The sequence below is a fragment of the Protomyctophum bolini genome (genome assembly GCF_963924005.1).
Source record: "Protomyctophum bolini genome assembly, chromosome: 16".
Classification (NCBI taxonomy): domain Eukaryota; kingdom Metazoa; phylum Chordata; class Actinopteri; order Myctophiformes; family Myctophidae; genus Protomyctophum; species Protomyctophum bolini.
In genome coordinates, this window is record NC_137877.1 from 40,457,305 (window position 1) to 40,476,172 (window position 18,868).

The 18,868-nt window shown below is 41.3% G+C and overlaps 1 protein-coding gene across 1 annotated transcript; it reads left to right on the forward strand.

The window, feature by feature from the left end:
- Positions 1-6,633: 6,633 nt before the first annotated feature.
- On the forward strand, positions 6,634-9,340 carry LOC308330968 (serine/threonine-protein kinase/endoribonuclease IRE1-like; the record flags this gene model as incomplete). Its single annotated transcript, XM_080786034.1, has 6 exons — positions 6,634-6,931; positions 7,060-7,220; positions 7,310-7,530; positions 7,954-8,101; positions 8,602-8,708; positions 9,163-9,340. 6 exons carry the CDS (start codon positions 6,634-6,636, stop codon positions 9,338-9,340), a joined length of 1,113 nt encoding a protein of 370 aa, XP_080642160.1.
- Positions 9,341-18,868: the final 9,528 nt, after the last annotated feature.

Consider the following 18,868-nt stretch of genomic DNA (forward strand, 5'->3'; position numbering starts at 1 on the left):
GAAGCACATTTACTGTATGTACAGCACTGGATTAAATAAATAATTATATCTAAATAAGGTTGTCTACAGATATCTCTCTGTCTTCACTGTATGTCATGCAGAGCAGAATGATATGAAATGTAACCAACGTAGTGTACAGATATCTCTGTCATGCAGAGCAGAATGATATGAAATATAACCAACGTAGTGTACAGATATCTCTCTGTCTTCACTGTATGTCATGCAGAGCAGAATGATATGTAATATAACCAACGTAGTGTACAGATATCTCTCTGTCTTCACTGTATGTCATGCAGAGCAGAATGATATGAAATATAACCAACGTACAGATATCTCTGTCTTGCAGATCAGAGGTTCACAGGTTGAGACCCTAAGGTGTTTGTCCGGGACCCGTACTAGTGAAAATAGCAGATCTACAGGCGTGCAACGCGTTGCTTCATGTAGCGTTGCACGCTTGTAGATCAGCTATTTTCACTACTTAATTATTATTATTATTTTATGGAATTCATTAGACGTGTTTGTTAGTTTTTTTTTAATGTATATTGCTTTTTAGTTTTTTTTTAGTTTTTTGTCTATTTAAAAAAATCTTTTTAATTTAAATGTAGGAAAATAAAATGGGATTTTTTTTACTCTATTCGTGTGACCCACAAATGGGTCCCGACCCACAGTTTGGGAAACACTGTCATTATGCTCTACATTGAATACGAACGCTGTCTGGTGGAAACCTGCTATGTCCAACATTTACTTTTTATCATTATTAAAAAATAAATAAAATGAAATAAATAGTGAACATACAGTAGCATATCTACCAGTAAGACGCCTGGGGAAGAGAAGGGCGAGGTCGCGTGCACGCATCCGCCTCGTTGACGGCAGACTGCCGGGCGAGCGCTGGCGTTTTGGCATGGGGGGGGTCAGAACAACATGGAATGAATTCTGTACTGGCCATATAAGGAGCATGTCTTGAGTGTACAGGGTTTGATGAGGTCAGATCAACATATGGAATGTCAGAACAGGTCAGCTCCATAAATGGAGATCTAAGGGTGGTAGTGGGGACATTCTCTTGACTGTACAGGGTTTGATGAGGGCCCAGGTATAGGGCCAGCTAGGCCTTCATTTCTGGGGCTGTTGAATGGGTACAAGCTTTCAAACGAAAACAAGTCAATACAAGAACTGCTCTGACTTCTTTACAACAGGGTCCTCCATTTTCAATTCAACAGAAAGATACTTAAGTACAGTATTTGAGTAAATGTACTTAGTTACCTTCCACCAGTGATTATGGGAAGTCATAATAAAACATTGCAGATTGTCTATTTCCTCAGTGTGGCCTGTAGCACCATCTACTGGCTCACATGTCTAACTGCTCAACATTATGTAGAAGGATTTGAACCCAGAAATAGAAAAGAGAACATCACTGATTTTGTTCCAGTGGATGTTTTGTCTTCTATTAATAGTAAATAACATTAGATCATCTGAGCTTTATGCATTTTTACTGAATAGAAAGTCACTTCCATCAGTCAGTATTATGTTGTTGGTTATTATGGAAACTATTTCATGTTTTAAGAAAAAAATTCCAATTAAATTACAATTTAACCATAATATGGTTAAATATACCATGCTATTGTCTGCTAATTGGAAGTGATAAATCAGAATAAGTGAACATGAACTGTAGTCAAAAAACATAGTAAATAGTAACATAGTAGTGGTAAATAGAATATAGTATAGTGCCTCAAATAAACTATAGGATAGCAGCTAAACAAGGAACCTAGTGTTTATCTATAACGACCTGATATCTAAGTATACCTTTCTGTACATGTGTGGTCGAGACACGAAAAAAACGACATTAATGAAACAAAAACACGAGATTATTGAGTAATCTGCATAGTAAACTAGCATCACTTATTCGGTTGAAGGAAAAAATGACTTGCCAAAGCAGCAGGGATACCAGGAGAGTTCAGTTATTTAGCAGAATTATTAAAACTTTTAGAATATCTGAGCTAGCTATAGCTAGCTGCCTGCCTGCCTGCCTGCCTGCGTCTAACCTGATTGGTCCATCCATCTGATCAGTGCACCTGTGTGTGACCCTCTGATTACACATCCATTGATGTCAATCTGAAGCTACAAAGTGTTCAAAAACAATGCAATGAGAAAAAGAGGTTGTGCATCAGCAAAGGTTCTCATTGGAGTGAGTGTGCATCAGCAATGGTTCTCATTGGAGTGAGTGTGCATCAGCAATGGTTCTCATTGGAGTGAGTGTGCATCAGCAATGGTTCTCATTGGAGTGAGTGTGCTTCAGCAATGGTTCTCATTGGAGTGCTAAACCCAAATACAGTATACCAAACGTAGCACATCCAAAAGTTTAGATAAACCAACGCACACACACACACACACACACACGCACGACAGGGGAAACCCTGCACATCGGGTTAAATTAGGGGTTGAGAGTCTTGCTCAAGGACACTTCGATCGGGGGAGCCCACAGGGATCGAACCTGGGATCCTCAGGGTTCACATCTGGATGCTCTATAGCGGCCACTCACACCGTCTCTTTTTGCACACTGAATGCTGCTGAATCTTATGATGAGCACTTTATTGGTCTCGTGCGTATACACATGCACTTCCTATGGCCAATGTGCACTTATTGCATAGCACTTTAACGCTTGCACTTTAATGGTTAATGTGCACTTTACTGTACTTTTGGTATCTACTATGTGTACTGTTTGTTGTATTTGTTATTTCATTGTTTGATCTAAAATCCAGTTCGCTGGCACCGGGTGTGGCGAATGCCCGCACTGAGCGACCCTACCCTGAAGCTGGGGTTGTCCGGTATGAATTATTTACGAACACCACACTAAACAAACTGACCTGACCACATTCCCGGTGCGCATTTCCGAACACACCCTAAATAAACTTGAACCTTGAACCACTACCGCTGAGCTACTGCCGTCCAGGTGACACACACACACACACACACACACACACACACACACAAAGTAATTTTTAATAAAACTTTCTATTTCATGGGAATTCAAGCTTAGTTTACTGGATAGTGAAAGTTATAAGAGACAAGAGAGAGAGAGAGAGAGAGAGAGAGAGGGAGAGAGAGAGAGAGAGAGAGAGAGAGAGAGAGAGAGAGAGAGAGAGAGAGAGAGAGAGAGAAGGAAGACGAAGTCCTACTACTGTAAGTAACAATGTTTATGTGGATTTGAAAGAGTCGTGTTGTCAAAATTATACCCAGAAACTGTAAGTAAAATGTAACACTTTATTCTTAAAGCTGTTGGTTTGACTTGTAGTAGTTGTTTATTATGAACATATTTTTTGTAAAAAGTTCGCAGATAGATACTGTATGGTATGAGGCTGAGCTGATTTGTGAAATCATGTTTCCACTCTACCTTACTTAACCCCTTCCTCCCTACCATCAGAACAAGAACAGTATTTGTTTTGTACTGTATATCTCAAAGGTGGTTTGGTTTGAGTGACTATGACAGGTCTGATTTTTGAGTGGTGCAACCACTCCTACAACTAGCAATGTGTGTACACCTATGTACCCATGTGGTCATGAGCACCAATATTAGCCTGGCTAATAAGGTACCAGTAGGGGGCGCCAGAAACAGAGAGAGGGATAGTGCTGCAATGTTGCCTGCTAATGAGAGAGAGAGAGAGAGAGAGAGAGAGAGAGAGAGAGGTGGGGGTGGGGGGGAGCTGCACCACTCAGTTCACACGGGTGAGTACAAATTCAAAAGACCAGTAAGACACCTGGTGGCGAGAAGCGACCTTGCCCTAAAGGGTGAGGTTGCGTGTACTGGCCATATGGAGCGTGTCTTGAGTATACAGGGTTTGATTGAGGTCAGATCAACATATGGAATGTCAGAATAGGTCAGCTCCATTTATGGAGATCTAAGGGTGACAGTGTATTGAGTGTACAGGGTTTGATGAGGTCCCAGGTATAGGGCCTGTTGCCATATACCTGCTGCTTCACTAACTTTGGGGCAGGCCTGTCTGAGTTTAAATGGACAGGTATCATTGTGAGTGACGTGAGAAAATGAGTGACAAAAATGTATGGGGATTGTGAGTGACGTTGAGGGAAGGTTTCATAGTTAACTGCGACCTTCTGCCCTAAACCTTAACAATTACACACAGGGTGGAAAGGTTTTTTCATGTATCTACTACAATGAATAAATACTTACTAAGAAAGTAATTCAAGCTAAAGTACAGATGAATTGTCATCAAAATGTACTTAACATATCAAAAGTAAAAGTAGCCGACTCATTCTGCAGAATGTCTCATTTCAAAAGTTTTTTTTCTTTATTTTTTGTCAAACATCTTTCAAACATAGCCGATCTACAAGCTCAAATTGTGAACTCTATAAGTAACTCAGTAAATACATTTGCCTCTGATGTAGTGGAGTAGAAGTATAAAGTATTGTGCCTCAAAATGGTATTCAGTACTTGAGTAAATGTACTTACTTTAAACCAATGATTACACAACAACCATTTCTAAAACGGAACCTTTCTTCAGTTAAATACATAATACATGTTTGAATAAACGTATTAAACACTTTTTTCTTCTTCCACCCACAGCTATTCTGAAGCAAAGAAATGGATCCGGTAGCACAGAGCATGAACAATGACCTCCGATGGGTTCCACCAGGGACCACATCTGCCCCAACAGAAACACATCCCATAATACAGCTCATTATGAGTGGCGACCTCAACAAGTTCAAGACATCAATGGCCTTTACCCATGCAAAGAGCTCAACAGTCATATATGTCCCTTAAGTGCTGCTGTGGCATTTCACAAGGAGGACATTTTTGCATTCCTTCTGAAAGAGTGTGCAAACACAGATCAGTTATCCACGAAAGACTGGACCCCTCTGCATTATGCCTCTCATTACAAAACGCCACTTGATTTTGTGCACAAACTGCTTAAAGCAGGAGCACATCCACATGTTCTTACAAATGGTCCCCGCGCTATGACACCAGTTCAGGTTGCTGCCATCAGTAAGAGAGGTGATATTGTGAAAGTCCTAGTCAAAGCTGGAGGGTTTATAACACCAATCTCGGTTAAACATCCTGCTCATGGTTTTTTCAGTTTAAAAATATCTGACATGATGCATGAGCTTTCATTGAGCGACGGTGACTATTATTCTAAAATAAAACTTTTTATAGATCTGCATATTGCTGTGCAACAGAAAACACCAACAGAAGTTTTCAGCATGTTTGATCGTTACATGCTGGAGAAGAATCCTGAGAGCCATCTGATCGTCATTGATATGTTCATTAGTCTTGAAGAGTATCAAGTACTAAGTATTAAGTGGTTGAAGGACAATGATAAGATGAACTTCTACATTGAGAATGCAGACAAGATTCTTTCAATGGTCGATGTACCCATAAAGGCTGTACACCTACTTGTTTCAAATGTATCTATAGTTGTCCGCGCAATGAAAGAGATAGCCAGTGAGGTATCACTGTCTATGATCCCCAAGCTGCTGAAACTCCTTTCCACAAGCACTCCATATCCTGAAATACAGGATACTGTTCTGAGCCTACTATATTTGATCGCACAAAAAACCAAAGTTAAAGATGACTGGAATCAGAACCTCATGGTTACATTGGTCACAGCGATTGCTCTTTTTGTGAAGAAAGAGCACCCCCCTGGCGTGAGATTGTATACATATGGCATACTGGCAAACCTTCTTCCATGTGAAAATGCCACTGACATCTTTGCATCAGTGGGAATAGATCATGTGCCTGTGGATATAATTGCATATTATGCAGAATTGTGCATAGATGACAAACTGAAAGAAGATATAACAGAACTGCACAAGTGCCTAAACAAGGCAAGCTCAGAGCGTGATGTTTCCACAACTGCCAACACAGAGCTGTCAGTATCCAAAAAGAAGAAGAGAAGGATAAAACAAATGAAGCAAGAGGAGCTGAAAGATGAGGTTCATACTGATGCAGATAAGCCAACAACGGTTCCTGTTGAGGAATCTGGTCTGACTGAAAGTTCACATGTGCAACCTATCCACCCCATAGCCAGTGTGTCACCAACACCACAACCTATCCACCCCGTAGCCAGTGTGTCACCAAAACCACAACCTATCCACCCCGTAGCCAGTGTGTCACCAACACCACAACCTATCCACCCCGTAGCCAGTGTGTCACCAACACCACAACCTATCCACCACGTAGCCAGTGTGTCACCACAACCACAACCTATCCACCCCATAGCCAGTGTGTCACCACAACCTATCCACCCCGTAGCCAGTGTGTCACCAACACCACAACCTATCCACCCCGTAGCCAGTGTGTCACCAAAACCACAACCTATCCACCCCGTAGCCAGTGTGTCACCAACACCACAACCTATCCACCCCGTAGCCAGTGTGTCACCAAAACCACAACCTATCCACCCTGTAGCCAGTGTGTCATCAAAACTACGGAAATGGCACCCAATCAGTCAAAGATGGAAGCAACAGTTAGAGAAGCTTGCAGACATAGATGAAAGTAAAGTGATCAAAGTTGGAAGTCTTGTGTTTGTGAAAGATAATGAATTCCGCATTGCAAAGGGAAGTGATGGAACTGAGGTCTTCTTGGGGTTAAGAAATGACAGCACTGAAGTTGCAGTTAAGAGAATGCCCATATCCAACTGCGGTGTGCTGAAGAATGAGGAAGGATTTTTACGTCTTCCAGAGCTTGATGATCCTTCGATTGTACGATATGTCGACTTTGCAGAGGATGAGGACTTTGGATACCTTGGTCTTCAGTTATGTGAATACACACTGGAAGAGTACATCAAATGTAACTTCACTGAAGACAGCCTTGGTGAAATGAAGGGTCTCGCAAAGCAGGTTCTCAATAGCTTAAATGTTCTTCATTGTCAGTATCCTCAAATTCTCCACCGGGATATCAAGCCCCAGAATGTCTTGATTGGTAAGATACAGAATAGATTAAGAGCATAGCCTATACAGTTTCAGAGAATGAAACAACATACAATTCATGTCATTTCCATCAATAGTAAACACTGTTTATTGTATTGATCTACCCAATTTGCTTTATAGATGTTAAAAATAAAGCAAGATTAGCAGATTTTGGAATAAGCCGACGATTGCAGGAAGGACGAACAACCCTCCACACAAAGAATGCAGGATCGAGATGCTGGAAGGCAAAGGAGACGATACCTGCTCACAGTGATGTTGCTAAAAGAAGTGCTGATATCCAGGTTAATAAAAAGGAAAATCTGACTGAGAACAATTCAATAAATGAGAACAATATAAATGATTAAATACATTTCCATGCTCCTTTTGTCAGGTGGCTGGGATGTTGATGTATTACATCCTATCCGGAGGACACCATCCCTTCGGTGATGACTTTAGATGTGAAACCAACATCTACGATGGAATCTACAACCTGGATCACGTTCAGGATGTGGTTGCCAAGGATCTCATCGAGAGGATGATCCATGCAGACCCAAAGAAAAGACCTAAAGTGGAGGAATGCTTGGCTCATCCCTACTTCTGGACAAACAAAACGTACTAGAAATAAGTACACATTACACATACAGTAGTAGTAGTAGTAGTAGTAGTAGTAGCTTTAATCAATACTTCATATCATGGCATAATCACAACCAAAGCTCATTTTATTCTCTTAAGCTCTATTAAATAAATAGCACATCAACAAGCTCACAACACGTTTGGAGCTTGTAGATCAGCTAATTTGTCTATTGATTATTGTTTTCTGCCAATAATATCATGTCCCAAACATGCTTTTAAAGTAAACCTTTTGATCCAACAGTACGTTTTCTACCAACATGATGTTTTCGTTGTTGTTTTTGTTTGATGTTTTCTTACATTTTCTGCCCATAATTTACATCATGCCCAAAACATGGATGCGAGTTTTAAAGTAAACCTTTTGATTTATTTTTCTCAATATGTTTGTTTTGTAAATTCTTCCAGGAGAATTGATTTCCTGCAAAAGGTTGCGAATGAGAAGGAAATCGACAAGCACTATGAAAACCCTGAGCGCCACAACGTCATGGCTGTGTGGAACCAGTGTGCTGAGGATGGACTGTTCAGCACATGGAAACACACCATGAAACACAAGGTGACTAAATCATGTCTACAATAGCCTATACACATATATGTCCATTACACTAAATCTGTATAAAATACACATATATATGTCCATTACAATTCAGGCATTTATCAGATGCTCTTAATCCAGAGCGACATACTTAAGCAATTTTACACGAGAGGGTGTGGTTTAACGTGATTATTGCCACGACAGTGATGCGGTCAGGAACGAGACGTAGTCGAGTTCCGCAAGCATCACTGAAGTTGTTCGAGGCTAGGGCAAGTGCTACGGTCTGGTGTTTTCAGACTAAATCATATGTATACTGTATTACTGCAGTCTATTAGACTAAATCATGTTGGGTTCAGGTGTGTCCATTAGAGACTAAATCATGTTGGGTTCAGGTGTGTCCATTAGAGACTAAATCATGTGGGGTTCAGGTGTGTCCATTAGACTGTAAGGTTCAGGTGTGTATATGTGTGTGTTTATTAGACAACAGGTCCGTTTCATGTTGAAGTTGTGTGTTTTTCCAGTTGCCACAGGAGGTGTTTGAGGAGATGGACAACAGGAGGAAGAGGTTTCCCTACCATGATGATGCGTTTGGACTGCTGCGCTTCATACGCAATCTCCATCAGCACCAGTACGTTGAATTTGACATTTTTGTGCTAATTGGCTTATTTCCATTGAAATAAGTGTACTAAAGTGCGCCGCTTGGGATACTATTTACATTATGAAGAGAGGATACATAAAATAAATGATTTTTGTGCCATGGAAATAAGCGAATTAGGACAACACCCCATTCAATTCAATGCAATTCATTGAGGGCTTATGGTAGAGGAAATCACCAATAATGCGCTTTTGCACAAAATAACACCTGGACCTCTTTGGTGGGGACGTAACAACTACAAATAAAGGGAGCAGACGTAATGCCCTGTCTGAATTACATGCTGTCACCCTTCATGCAATGACTATATGAAATGATTGCACATACTGCAGGGCCTAAATGGAAACAAGACCGCAAGGACTTCTTATTGGTGCTGTGCCTTTTGAACTGAGTGTATATATGGCTGTACTCTGTTTCTGTGTGTTTACAGTGCTGAGGCTGCTGCTGACATTGACCTGATGGAGATGTTTCCTGCTCTCGTCGTAAGTGTCTACAAGTTCACTGTGAACCGAGGCTGGAACACACGGATCACCCTGGAAGACTTCTATCCAGCAAAGTCCACAAGTCACAGCCTGGACGACGCCCTGGGCAAACTCTCCCTGTCGTAACTTAACGGGTTGCCCAAAAGGTAGATCGCGATCTACCAGACCAGTAGATCACAAAGGCTGTGCAGGTAGAACACATGACATTCCCCGAAATATATAAGAAAAATCACAAAACTCCTCATCCCACTAAACCAGAATCAGAATATGCTGGACGTGGTGTGTTTGCTAGGATGGAGCTTACCAGCACTCCACTCCCCTCCACACAGACTATTCATAAGTACTCTGCCTTGGGTCTACTATAGGTTCATATCCAGCCCTCAATGTCTTCACATTATTGTACAGTTAATAAAATGCATTATTCAGTGTAACGCCAGCTCCGTTATTTAGGTATATTTCCGTCAGGTATATATTTATATATATATTTTTTAGCAATAGGTAATATATATATATTTTTTTGGTGGGTAGATCTTGAAGAGCTGGACGGGTCATTTTTAAAAGTAAATCTCAAGTCAAAAGTGTGTGGGCACCCCTGGACCCGTTACATAGATAATTGTATGACATGGTTGATTGAAAGCTGCTAAATTCATATATTATGATTGTTTACAGATGAAGAGATTGATTTAATTCAATACAGTCTATTGATTTAATTTGTAATTTAATTGATTGACATTGAACTGAGACTTTATTTTTGTATTGCCCCCGACCAAAGGGTTATAACTGGTTATATATTGACCAATAGCATACGAGAGAAAACGCATGGACGCCAAATTATGCCAAAACATCATTTCTGTACAATTTTGTGCCTTAATGAAATGTGTTGTTTTTATATATGCTAGAAGCACATTTACTGTATGTACAGCACTGGATTAAATAAATAATTATATCTAAATAAGGTTGTGTACAGAGATCTCTCTGTCTTCACTGTATGTCATGCAGAGCAGAATGATATGAAATATAACCAACGTAGTGTACAGATATCTCTGTCATGCAGAGCAGAATGATATGAAATATAACCAACGTAGTGTACAGATATCTCTCTGTATTCACTGTATGTCATGCAGAGCAGAATGATATGAAATATAACCAACGTTGTATACAGATATCTCTCTGCCTTCACTGTCTGTCATGCAGAGCAGAATGATATGAAATATAACCAACGTATAGTGTACAGATATCTCTGTCATGCAGATCAGAGGTTCACAGGTTGAGACCCTAAAGTGTTTGTCCGGGACCCGTACTAGAGAAAATAGCAGATCTACAGGCGTGCAAGGCGTTGCTTTGTGCAGCGTTGCACGCTTGTAGATCAGCTATTTTCACTACGTCTTAATTATTATTATTTTTTATTTATTTATGGAATTTATTAGATGTGTTTGTTAGTTTGTTTATAAATGTATATTGCTTTTTGGGGTTTTTTCTTTTTTGTTTATTTAAAAAAATATTTTTAATTTAAATGTAGGGGGAAAAAATGATCTTTTTACTCTAGTCTTGTGACCCATAGAAATGTGTCTGTGACCCACAAATGGGTCACAGAAACACCGTGTCATTATGCTCTACATTGAATACGAACGCTGTCTGGTGGAAACCTGCTATGTCCAACATTTACTTTTTATCATTATTAAAAAATAAATTAAATAAATAGTGAATATCTACCAGTAAGACGCCTGGGGACGAGAAGGGCGAGGTCGCGTGCATGCATCCGCCTCGTTGACGGCAGACTGCCGGACGAGCGCTGGTGCTTTGGCATGGGGGGGGTTAGAACAACATGGAATGAATTCTGTACTGGCCATACAAGGAGCACGTCTTGAGTGTACAGGGTTTGATGAGGTCAGATCAACATATGGAATGTCAGAACAGGTCAGCTCCATAAATGGAGATCCAAGGGTTGTAGTGGGGACATTCTCTTGACTGTACAGGGTTTGATGAGGGCCCAGGTATAGGGCCAGCTAGGCCTTCATTTCTGGGGCTGTTGAATGGGTACAAGCTTTCAAACGAAAACAAGTCAATACAAGAACTGCTCTGACTTGTTTACAACAGGGTCCTCCATTTTCAATTCAACAGAAAGATACTTAAGTACAGTAGTTGAGTAAATGTACTTAGTTACCTTCCACCAGTGATTATGGGAAGTCATAATAAAACATTGCAGATTGTCTATTTCCTCAGTGTGGCCTGTAGCACCATCTACTGGCTCACATGTCTACATGCTCAACATTATGTAGAAGGATTTGAACCCAGAAATAGAAAAGAGAACATCACTGATTTTGTTCCAGTGGATGTTTCGTCTTCTATTAATAGTAAATAACATTAGATCATCTGAGCTTTATGCATTTTTACTGAATAGAAAGTCACTTCCATCAGTCAGTATTATTTTGTTGGTTATTATGGAAACTATTTCATGTTTTAAGAAAAATGTCCAATTAAATTACAATTTAACCACAATATGGTTAAATATACCATGCTATTGTCTGCTAATTGGAAGTGATAAATCAGAATAAGTGAACATGAACTGTAGTCAATAAACATAGTAAATAGTAACATAGTAGTGGTAAATAGAATATAGTATAGTGCCTCAAATAAACTATAGGATAGCAGCTAAACAAGGAACCTAGTGTTTATCTATAACGACCTGATATCTAAGTACCTTTCTGTACATGTGTGGTCGAGACACGAAAAAAACGACATTAATGAAACAAAAACACGAGATTATTGAGTAATCTGCATAGTAAACTAGCATCACTTATTCGGTTGAAGGAAAAAATGACTTGCCAAAGCAGCAGGGATACCAGGAGAGTTCAGTTATTTAGCAGAATTATTAAAACTTTTAGAATATCTGAGCTAGCTATAGCTAGCTGCCTGCCTGCGTCTAACCTGATTGGTCCATCCATCTGATCAGTGCACCTGTGTGTGACCCTCTGATTACACACCCATTGATGTCAATCTGAAGCCACCAAGTGTTCAAAAACAATGCAATGAGAAAAAGAGGTTGTGCATCAGCAATGGTTCTCATTGGAGTGAGTGTGCATCAGCAATGGTTCTCATTGGAGTGAGTGTGCATCAGCAATGGTTCTCATTGGAGTGAGTGTGCATCAGCAATGGTTCTCATTGGAGTGAATGTGCATCAGCAATGGTTCTCATTGGAGTGAGTGTGCATCAGCAATGGTTCTCATTGGAGTGAGTGTGCATCAGCAATGGTTCTCATTGGAGTGAGTGTGCATCAGCAATGGTTCTCATTGGAGTGCTAAACCCAAATACAGTATACCAAACGTAGCAGTGGCACATCCAAAAATTGAAATAAATGACAGACCACACACACACACACACACACACACACACACACACACACACACACGCACGCACGCACGCACGCACACGCACAGACACAGACACACACACACACACACACACACACACACACACACACACACACACACACGACAGAGGAAACCATGCAAGGCACCAACCCTGCACATGGGGTTAAATTAAGGGTTGAGAGTCTTGCTCAAGGACACTTCGATCGGGGGAGGCCACAGGGATCGAACCTGGGATCCTCAGGGTTCACATCTGGATGCTCTAGCGCAGGGATACTCAAATAGATTTACCTGTGGGCCACATTACAAAAATGGCAAGGGGCCAGGGGCCAGTAGATAAAATTACGACATTAATGATACTTGATAACTTCTCTCTTTCAATTGCTTTATTTTCGCAAAATGTATCAAAGTACAATGTGCATGCACACAATATGTAAATAAATAAATGTGTTACATTTTCTTGCATAAACACAAAGAGCTGTTTCCATAACTGCACAAATTATTGCACATAACATGAGTAGCTGTTATAATAACATAATAACATAACATGAGTAGCTCTTTGCCTGCCTGCCTGCCTGCCTGCCTGCCTGTCTGTCTGTCTGTCTGTCTGTCTGTCCATGAGTAGTTATTTGTCTGTCTGTCAATGAGTAGCTCTCTTACTGTCTGCCTGTCTATGAGTAGCTGTCTGCCTGCCTGTCTATGAGTAGCTGTCTGTCTGCCTGCCTGCCTGTCCAATTGTCCATGAGTAGCTGTCTGTCTGCCTGTCTGAGTAGCTGTCTGCCTGCCTGCCTAATTGTCCATGAGTAGCTGTCTGTCTGCCTGTCTATGAGTAGCTGTCTGCCTGCCTGCCTAATTGTCCATGAGTAGCTGTCTGTCTGCCTGTCTATGAGTAGCTGTCTGCCTTCCTGCCTGTCCAATTGTCCATGAGTAGCTGTCTGTCTGTCTATGAGTAGCTGTCTGCCTGCCTGCCCAATTGTCTATGAGTAGCTGTCTGCCTTCCAGCCTGTCCAATTGTCCATGAGTAGCTGTCTGCCTGCCTGTCCAATTCTCCATGAGTAGCTGTCTGTCTGCCTGTCTATGAGTAGCTGTCTGACTGCCTGCCTGTCCAATTCTCCATGAGTAGCTGTCTGTCTGTCTGCCTGTCTATGAGTAGCTGTCTGCCTGCCTGCCAGCCAGCAAGTTGGTTAACAGAAAATAAATTGTTATGGCTGAGTAAAATACAATAAACACAATTTGCCTGAAAATAGATTACCCAGCTATGACCTTTTTCATGAAAAAAAATGAGTAGTGATATGGCTGACTGAGTAAAATAAAACAATCTACCTGAAAATAGATAGCTATAAGTGAAGAGCAATTTCCGCAATTTCCGCAATTTCCGCAATTACCATTTCCACAATTTCCGCAATTTCCGTAATTACCATTTCCGCAATTTCCATTTCCGCATTTCCGCAATTTCCGCAATTTCCATTTCCACCATTTCCGCAATTTCCGCAATTACAATTTCCGCAATTTCCGCAATTTCCATTTCCATTTCCAACTATTAATGGCAGCTGGGTTTCATCATTCAAATAAAATAAAATTCTGTCCGTTTAGCTATAAAATTATGTCAGGGAATAGGGATACACAGTATATGTCTTTCATTTGCATTGCATCTCCCCCCCCCCCCCCCCCCAAGCTTTTATTTTCGTTCGAGTAATAGTACAACTCTAATAGTATTACTTATAATAATGTAATTAAAGATAACTTCATTCAGATTTTTTTATTTTTATTTCATTTTCCAGATTTTTTTTTCTTCTTTTTTTTTGATTTTCATTGGTGGGCCAGTCATAATGGTCCCGCGGGCCTGATGTGGCCCGCGGTGGAATGTGTGGGTGTCATGTATAGGGACAGTGTGTATACCAGCAAATAAACACATATTTGACATTGAGACACAAGAAACCAGTCATTAAATAATAAAAAGAAAATGTTCCATCCGTTCAAGAACTGAAAATGTTCCCGAACTGGCTTACTCAACAGAAAGTGTTCAAGACTTACTCCAACAGTCCACTCTTACGACCCTACTCCACTGGAACCGATATGGCACAGAACCCAGGCAACAGTTCTCAACCGCGCGCAATTGTCCCGTACCGACTCCATCCCGTACCGAATCCATATCAGATAGCGCGCCGATGCCCCTTAACTAGACCTGGCCGTGCGTAGCGTCCACCATTAATCCATAAAACCCTGCGCGCGAAACAAATCTCGCGCACATTCTGCTCCAGGATGCTTGTCTCATATAGTCTGAGCAAAATAGGTCTTCGTCACAATGTGACTACTTCCTATTTCCTTCATGAGTTCAAGACCTGGAAAATGGTCATAGGACGTTGTTCAAATGGCACACTTGCGTCACTGTGGTCTGGGCCGACACAGACCCTCCTGGCCCGTGACCCGAGTCACCCGACGTGTGACTTGTCAGATGCAGACCCATGCCGGACGCGGTCTGCGTCCGGTGTAGGCCTTGGCTGATCTTGCCCTCTTGCAGACATCTGCAGTAGCGATGTGATGGCCCTGCTGTAGGCCGTGCGCAGGCCCTGCTGTACTGCGGCGTCTGGTGTAGGCCGTGGTCTGGCCCTGCTGTCAGACCCTTGGTCGGGCCCTGGTTGCTGTTCTATGCCCGAGGCGATCTCCCTTCCCCGGCTGAACGCTTAGGCCTTCTGGACCTGGTGTCCACCAGTACGGGGGCTGGAAACCCACTCAATTTCTGTATTTTTCCGTCTGCTGTCCGTCTCCTGTGGACAAACTTGAACAGCACTGGGTTCCCCCCCCCAAACAAAACAAAGATACACACGCATACTGTGTGTGTGTGCGTGGGAGCTTCATATCCCATCCTCATACTACATTGATTTTACTTCATCAATATTCCGCCAATCAATCAATCACCCATCCAAGGGGAATAATAATACAATTAAAATGTCTAAATGTGTATTTTTGAGCATGTGATGTGTCTCATACTTACTGCATGACCCCTGTCGCTGGTGCAACCTGCACCTCCGCTCCATGTGGGCCACCTGCTCTGTGTGCTCTGTGTAAACAATTTCTACAGAGCTCTCTGTGTTCTCACAACATTAGATAAACCACAGGGCCTTCTCCCCAAAATCTTTCAAACCAGAAGCACAGACATTCTTGTTATGGGTTAATTCGTTAATTCTTTCAGACCATTTGCGTCACACTTGCACATGCAAATAACATTTGTATTTGCCCTCTTGAAACACAATTTACCAGACACATTTCATACTAAACGGCGATTGGGGACATAGAAACATGAATGATAGTTATTCAGCAGACTCAGGTCCTGATTCAGCATGACTGCATTCCTGTGTGTGTCTGTGGAAATAGAAATATATTCGGGTTAGCTTAGGGTTAGACAGTCCACTCTTAACCACGCTTGTGAAACACAACGTAGTTTTCTCACAGAATATTAATTCTGTCCTGCTGGCAAATCCTTCGCCAGGCTAAACCATGGTGGAGCCCCCTAATATTACTAATGCCCAATTCACTCATATTAGTCAGACTCTTGACCATTATTTTTCCTCTCTGGTCCTTTATACCTTGACTGACCTGACATACTGTCGATTTTCTATCCTGAATAACATTCATGTACACTTCTTGTTTCGCTGCTATCAACACTGTAGCTATTTATCACTGCTATTTATTCATTTGAACTGCACGCGGCTTCTCCCAACTTCACAACCATGCGTCCATGTGTGAAATGCAAAGAAGCACCCGTCCAGCCAAAATCTAAAGACTTCTCTCAACTGAACTCTTCTTCTCTCACTCAACTGGGGTTTCCCTACTAATTGAGTGTTTAATACAAATTATTTCAGGCCTGTTGTCTAAACCAGTGCCACTTACTATATTACTACACAAAACTGGCAGCCCTATTTTGTCTAACCTTACCATAACATTGTCCCAGAACACCAAAACAAAATCGTCTCGATTTACTCGTGAGCATATCTGCTCCTTAACTCTACTGACTGGGACCTATGTTGTATAGGGTGTATGTTGTGCTGCAGTCCTGCATTACATTTTAAAACCACTTAGGTCATTATTTAAAACTTTTCTATTCTCCCTAGTCTCCACATTTGCCCTTACTTATCCGGACTTTATAGGCCTAAAGTTGAACTATCCAGATGGGATACAATTAATGTTTACTTCACCATTGACTGGGCCTAGGATCTACACAGTATTGGTTTTATTTCTTTTTACACTTATACCGGCGGAGTTCCATTCCAAATGGATTACAGCTGAGCTTATAAATTGCACCAACACTTCTGGGCTAAAGGATAAATTAGCACTATATCTTTACGTCATGAAATATTTGGCTTATTGACCTTTAAATACAACTAAAAATGTCAAATCTACCCTGATGCACACACGTATGCGCGTACGTGCACGCACACCTCCCTTTGTACTAGACACAAATTATCTTCATAGACCCAACAATTTCTCTGTTGTCTATCTTTCTGTGTGCGTGCGTGTGCGCGTGTGCACATTAGTATGTGCCTCTGAGCCGTTCCTATGGCTCTAAATGTGAAAAATAACTTGCCACATTTTTCCGAATTCCCCCATAAAACTGGTAAAACAAAATATTTAATCTTCCCACTTCACATCTTAGTCAGCTGTTGCTGTTGCATGTAGTCACGTGATGGAAGTGACATGCAAAAAAAACCAACATATGCTCATTGTTCAATTGAGTGTCGTGTCAACACACAGAAAAACGCTTAGGTCCTTCGGACCCTTCCCTCAATGTGTCCCCTGACACAAAACACCATATGTCTCACGCTCCGTGGTAAACACTGTTCAGTGATAACTTCCACAAAATGTCTTTCTGCATCCTCTCTTAGTACAAAAAGAAAAGGTCCATTGTTCAGTTCAATCGCGCGTGTCCTCAACACACAAACCATCGCATGACATCAATGTGTCCCCCGAACACCCATGTCCCCAAAGTTCAGTGCCAAAAACAAATGTTCAGTGGTACAACTCCACCAAATGTCTTTCGGCATCCACTCTTAGGACAAAAAGTCATTGTATTGTCTTTCTGGTTGAAGTTCACCCCCCCTTCGGCTGGGTGGGTGCTGGGCAGATGACGATTCAGCTTTTAGATGTGACAAAAAATGGGAATTATAAATATTCTTAATACCACTTAGGTCCTTTTTTGAATGTGGCAGTTTTACTAAAATGTTTTTGAACATAAATGTTGACTAAACTTACACTTCCTTTTAGTGTGTGTGTATAGTTGTATGAGATGGAGTGCTTACTGACTGCACCTAGCATATGAACTGACCTCTCAGGCTGACTATTGCTTAAAATATATCCTGTCCTGAGTCATTTCCATTATGGCACTTACTAGTTTGATAAAATACCTATATCTGTTTCAGGCCTGTCTGATTCATATTCAACACACCCCCCCTCCATAATTGGGATCATGGATTTGGTGCAACCTAAAAAGCTGTCTAATGATTGTATTTTGACTGGAACTCCACCAATTACTGCATTATAACGGAATAATGACTAATTTTCCTTCCTGTATTAGCTTACATTTCTTGATACATACTACTTAAACTTGAAGTAAATGTACTTAAGCTGGCCAATTTTGAGCTATGACACTTAGTGAACGAGGCCCTACCGGCCATTACGAGCTTGTAGATCTGTTATTTTTCCGACAGTGCATGAGGCCCTACCGGCCTTTACGAGCTTCTAGAACTGCCCTTTTTTGTTCTCTACTGAACACTTCAGTTGGGTCACTTAATCTGTTCTATCGACCGTGACTTTTTAATACAAATGATCAGAGTGTAACCAAAGTTTGCTGTGAGAAAACACACCACAGGCTTAGTACGCAATCTGTGATCTCCCTGTATTACAGACGTACCCCGTTAGAAACATCTAACAGATTAAATGAACCAAACACAGCAGGGACAACTTTCAGCTGCTGTGCTATACCATATTGCTGCGTCAAACACAACGCAGTCCTTTTCCAAACTCTGTCAAGTCACAAGAACTACCCCACACTTAAGTCCTTCGGACCCTCTGTGGAGGGTGCAGTCCCACTTTCTTTACTTTTACTGCAGATCTATTTCACTCCTGATAAATAATCAGTTTATTTGTTTACTTCACTAATGTCCAGTGGTCAATGTCTCATCACTTCTGACCTTTGGCTGAATGCCATATAGGTTATTGGTATTATCATCTTAGTCTTCACCTCACTTGGCTGTCTACCCCTTACTTACGGAATTCATTCAGTCTCTAT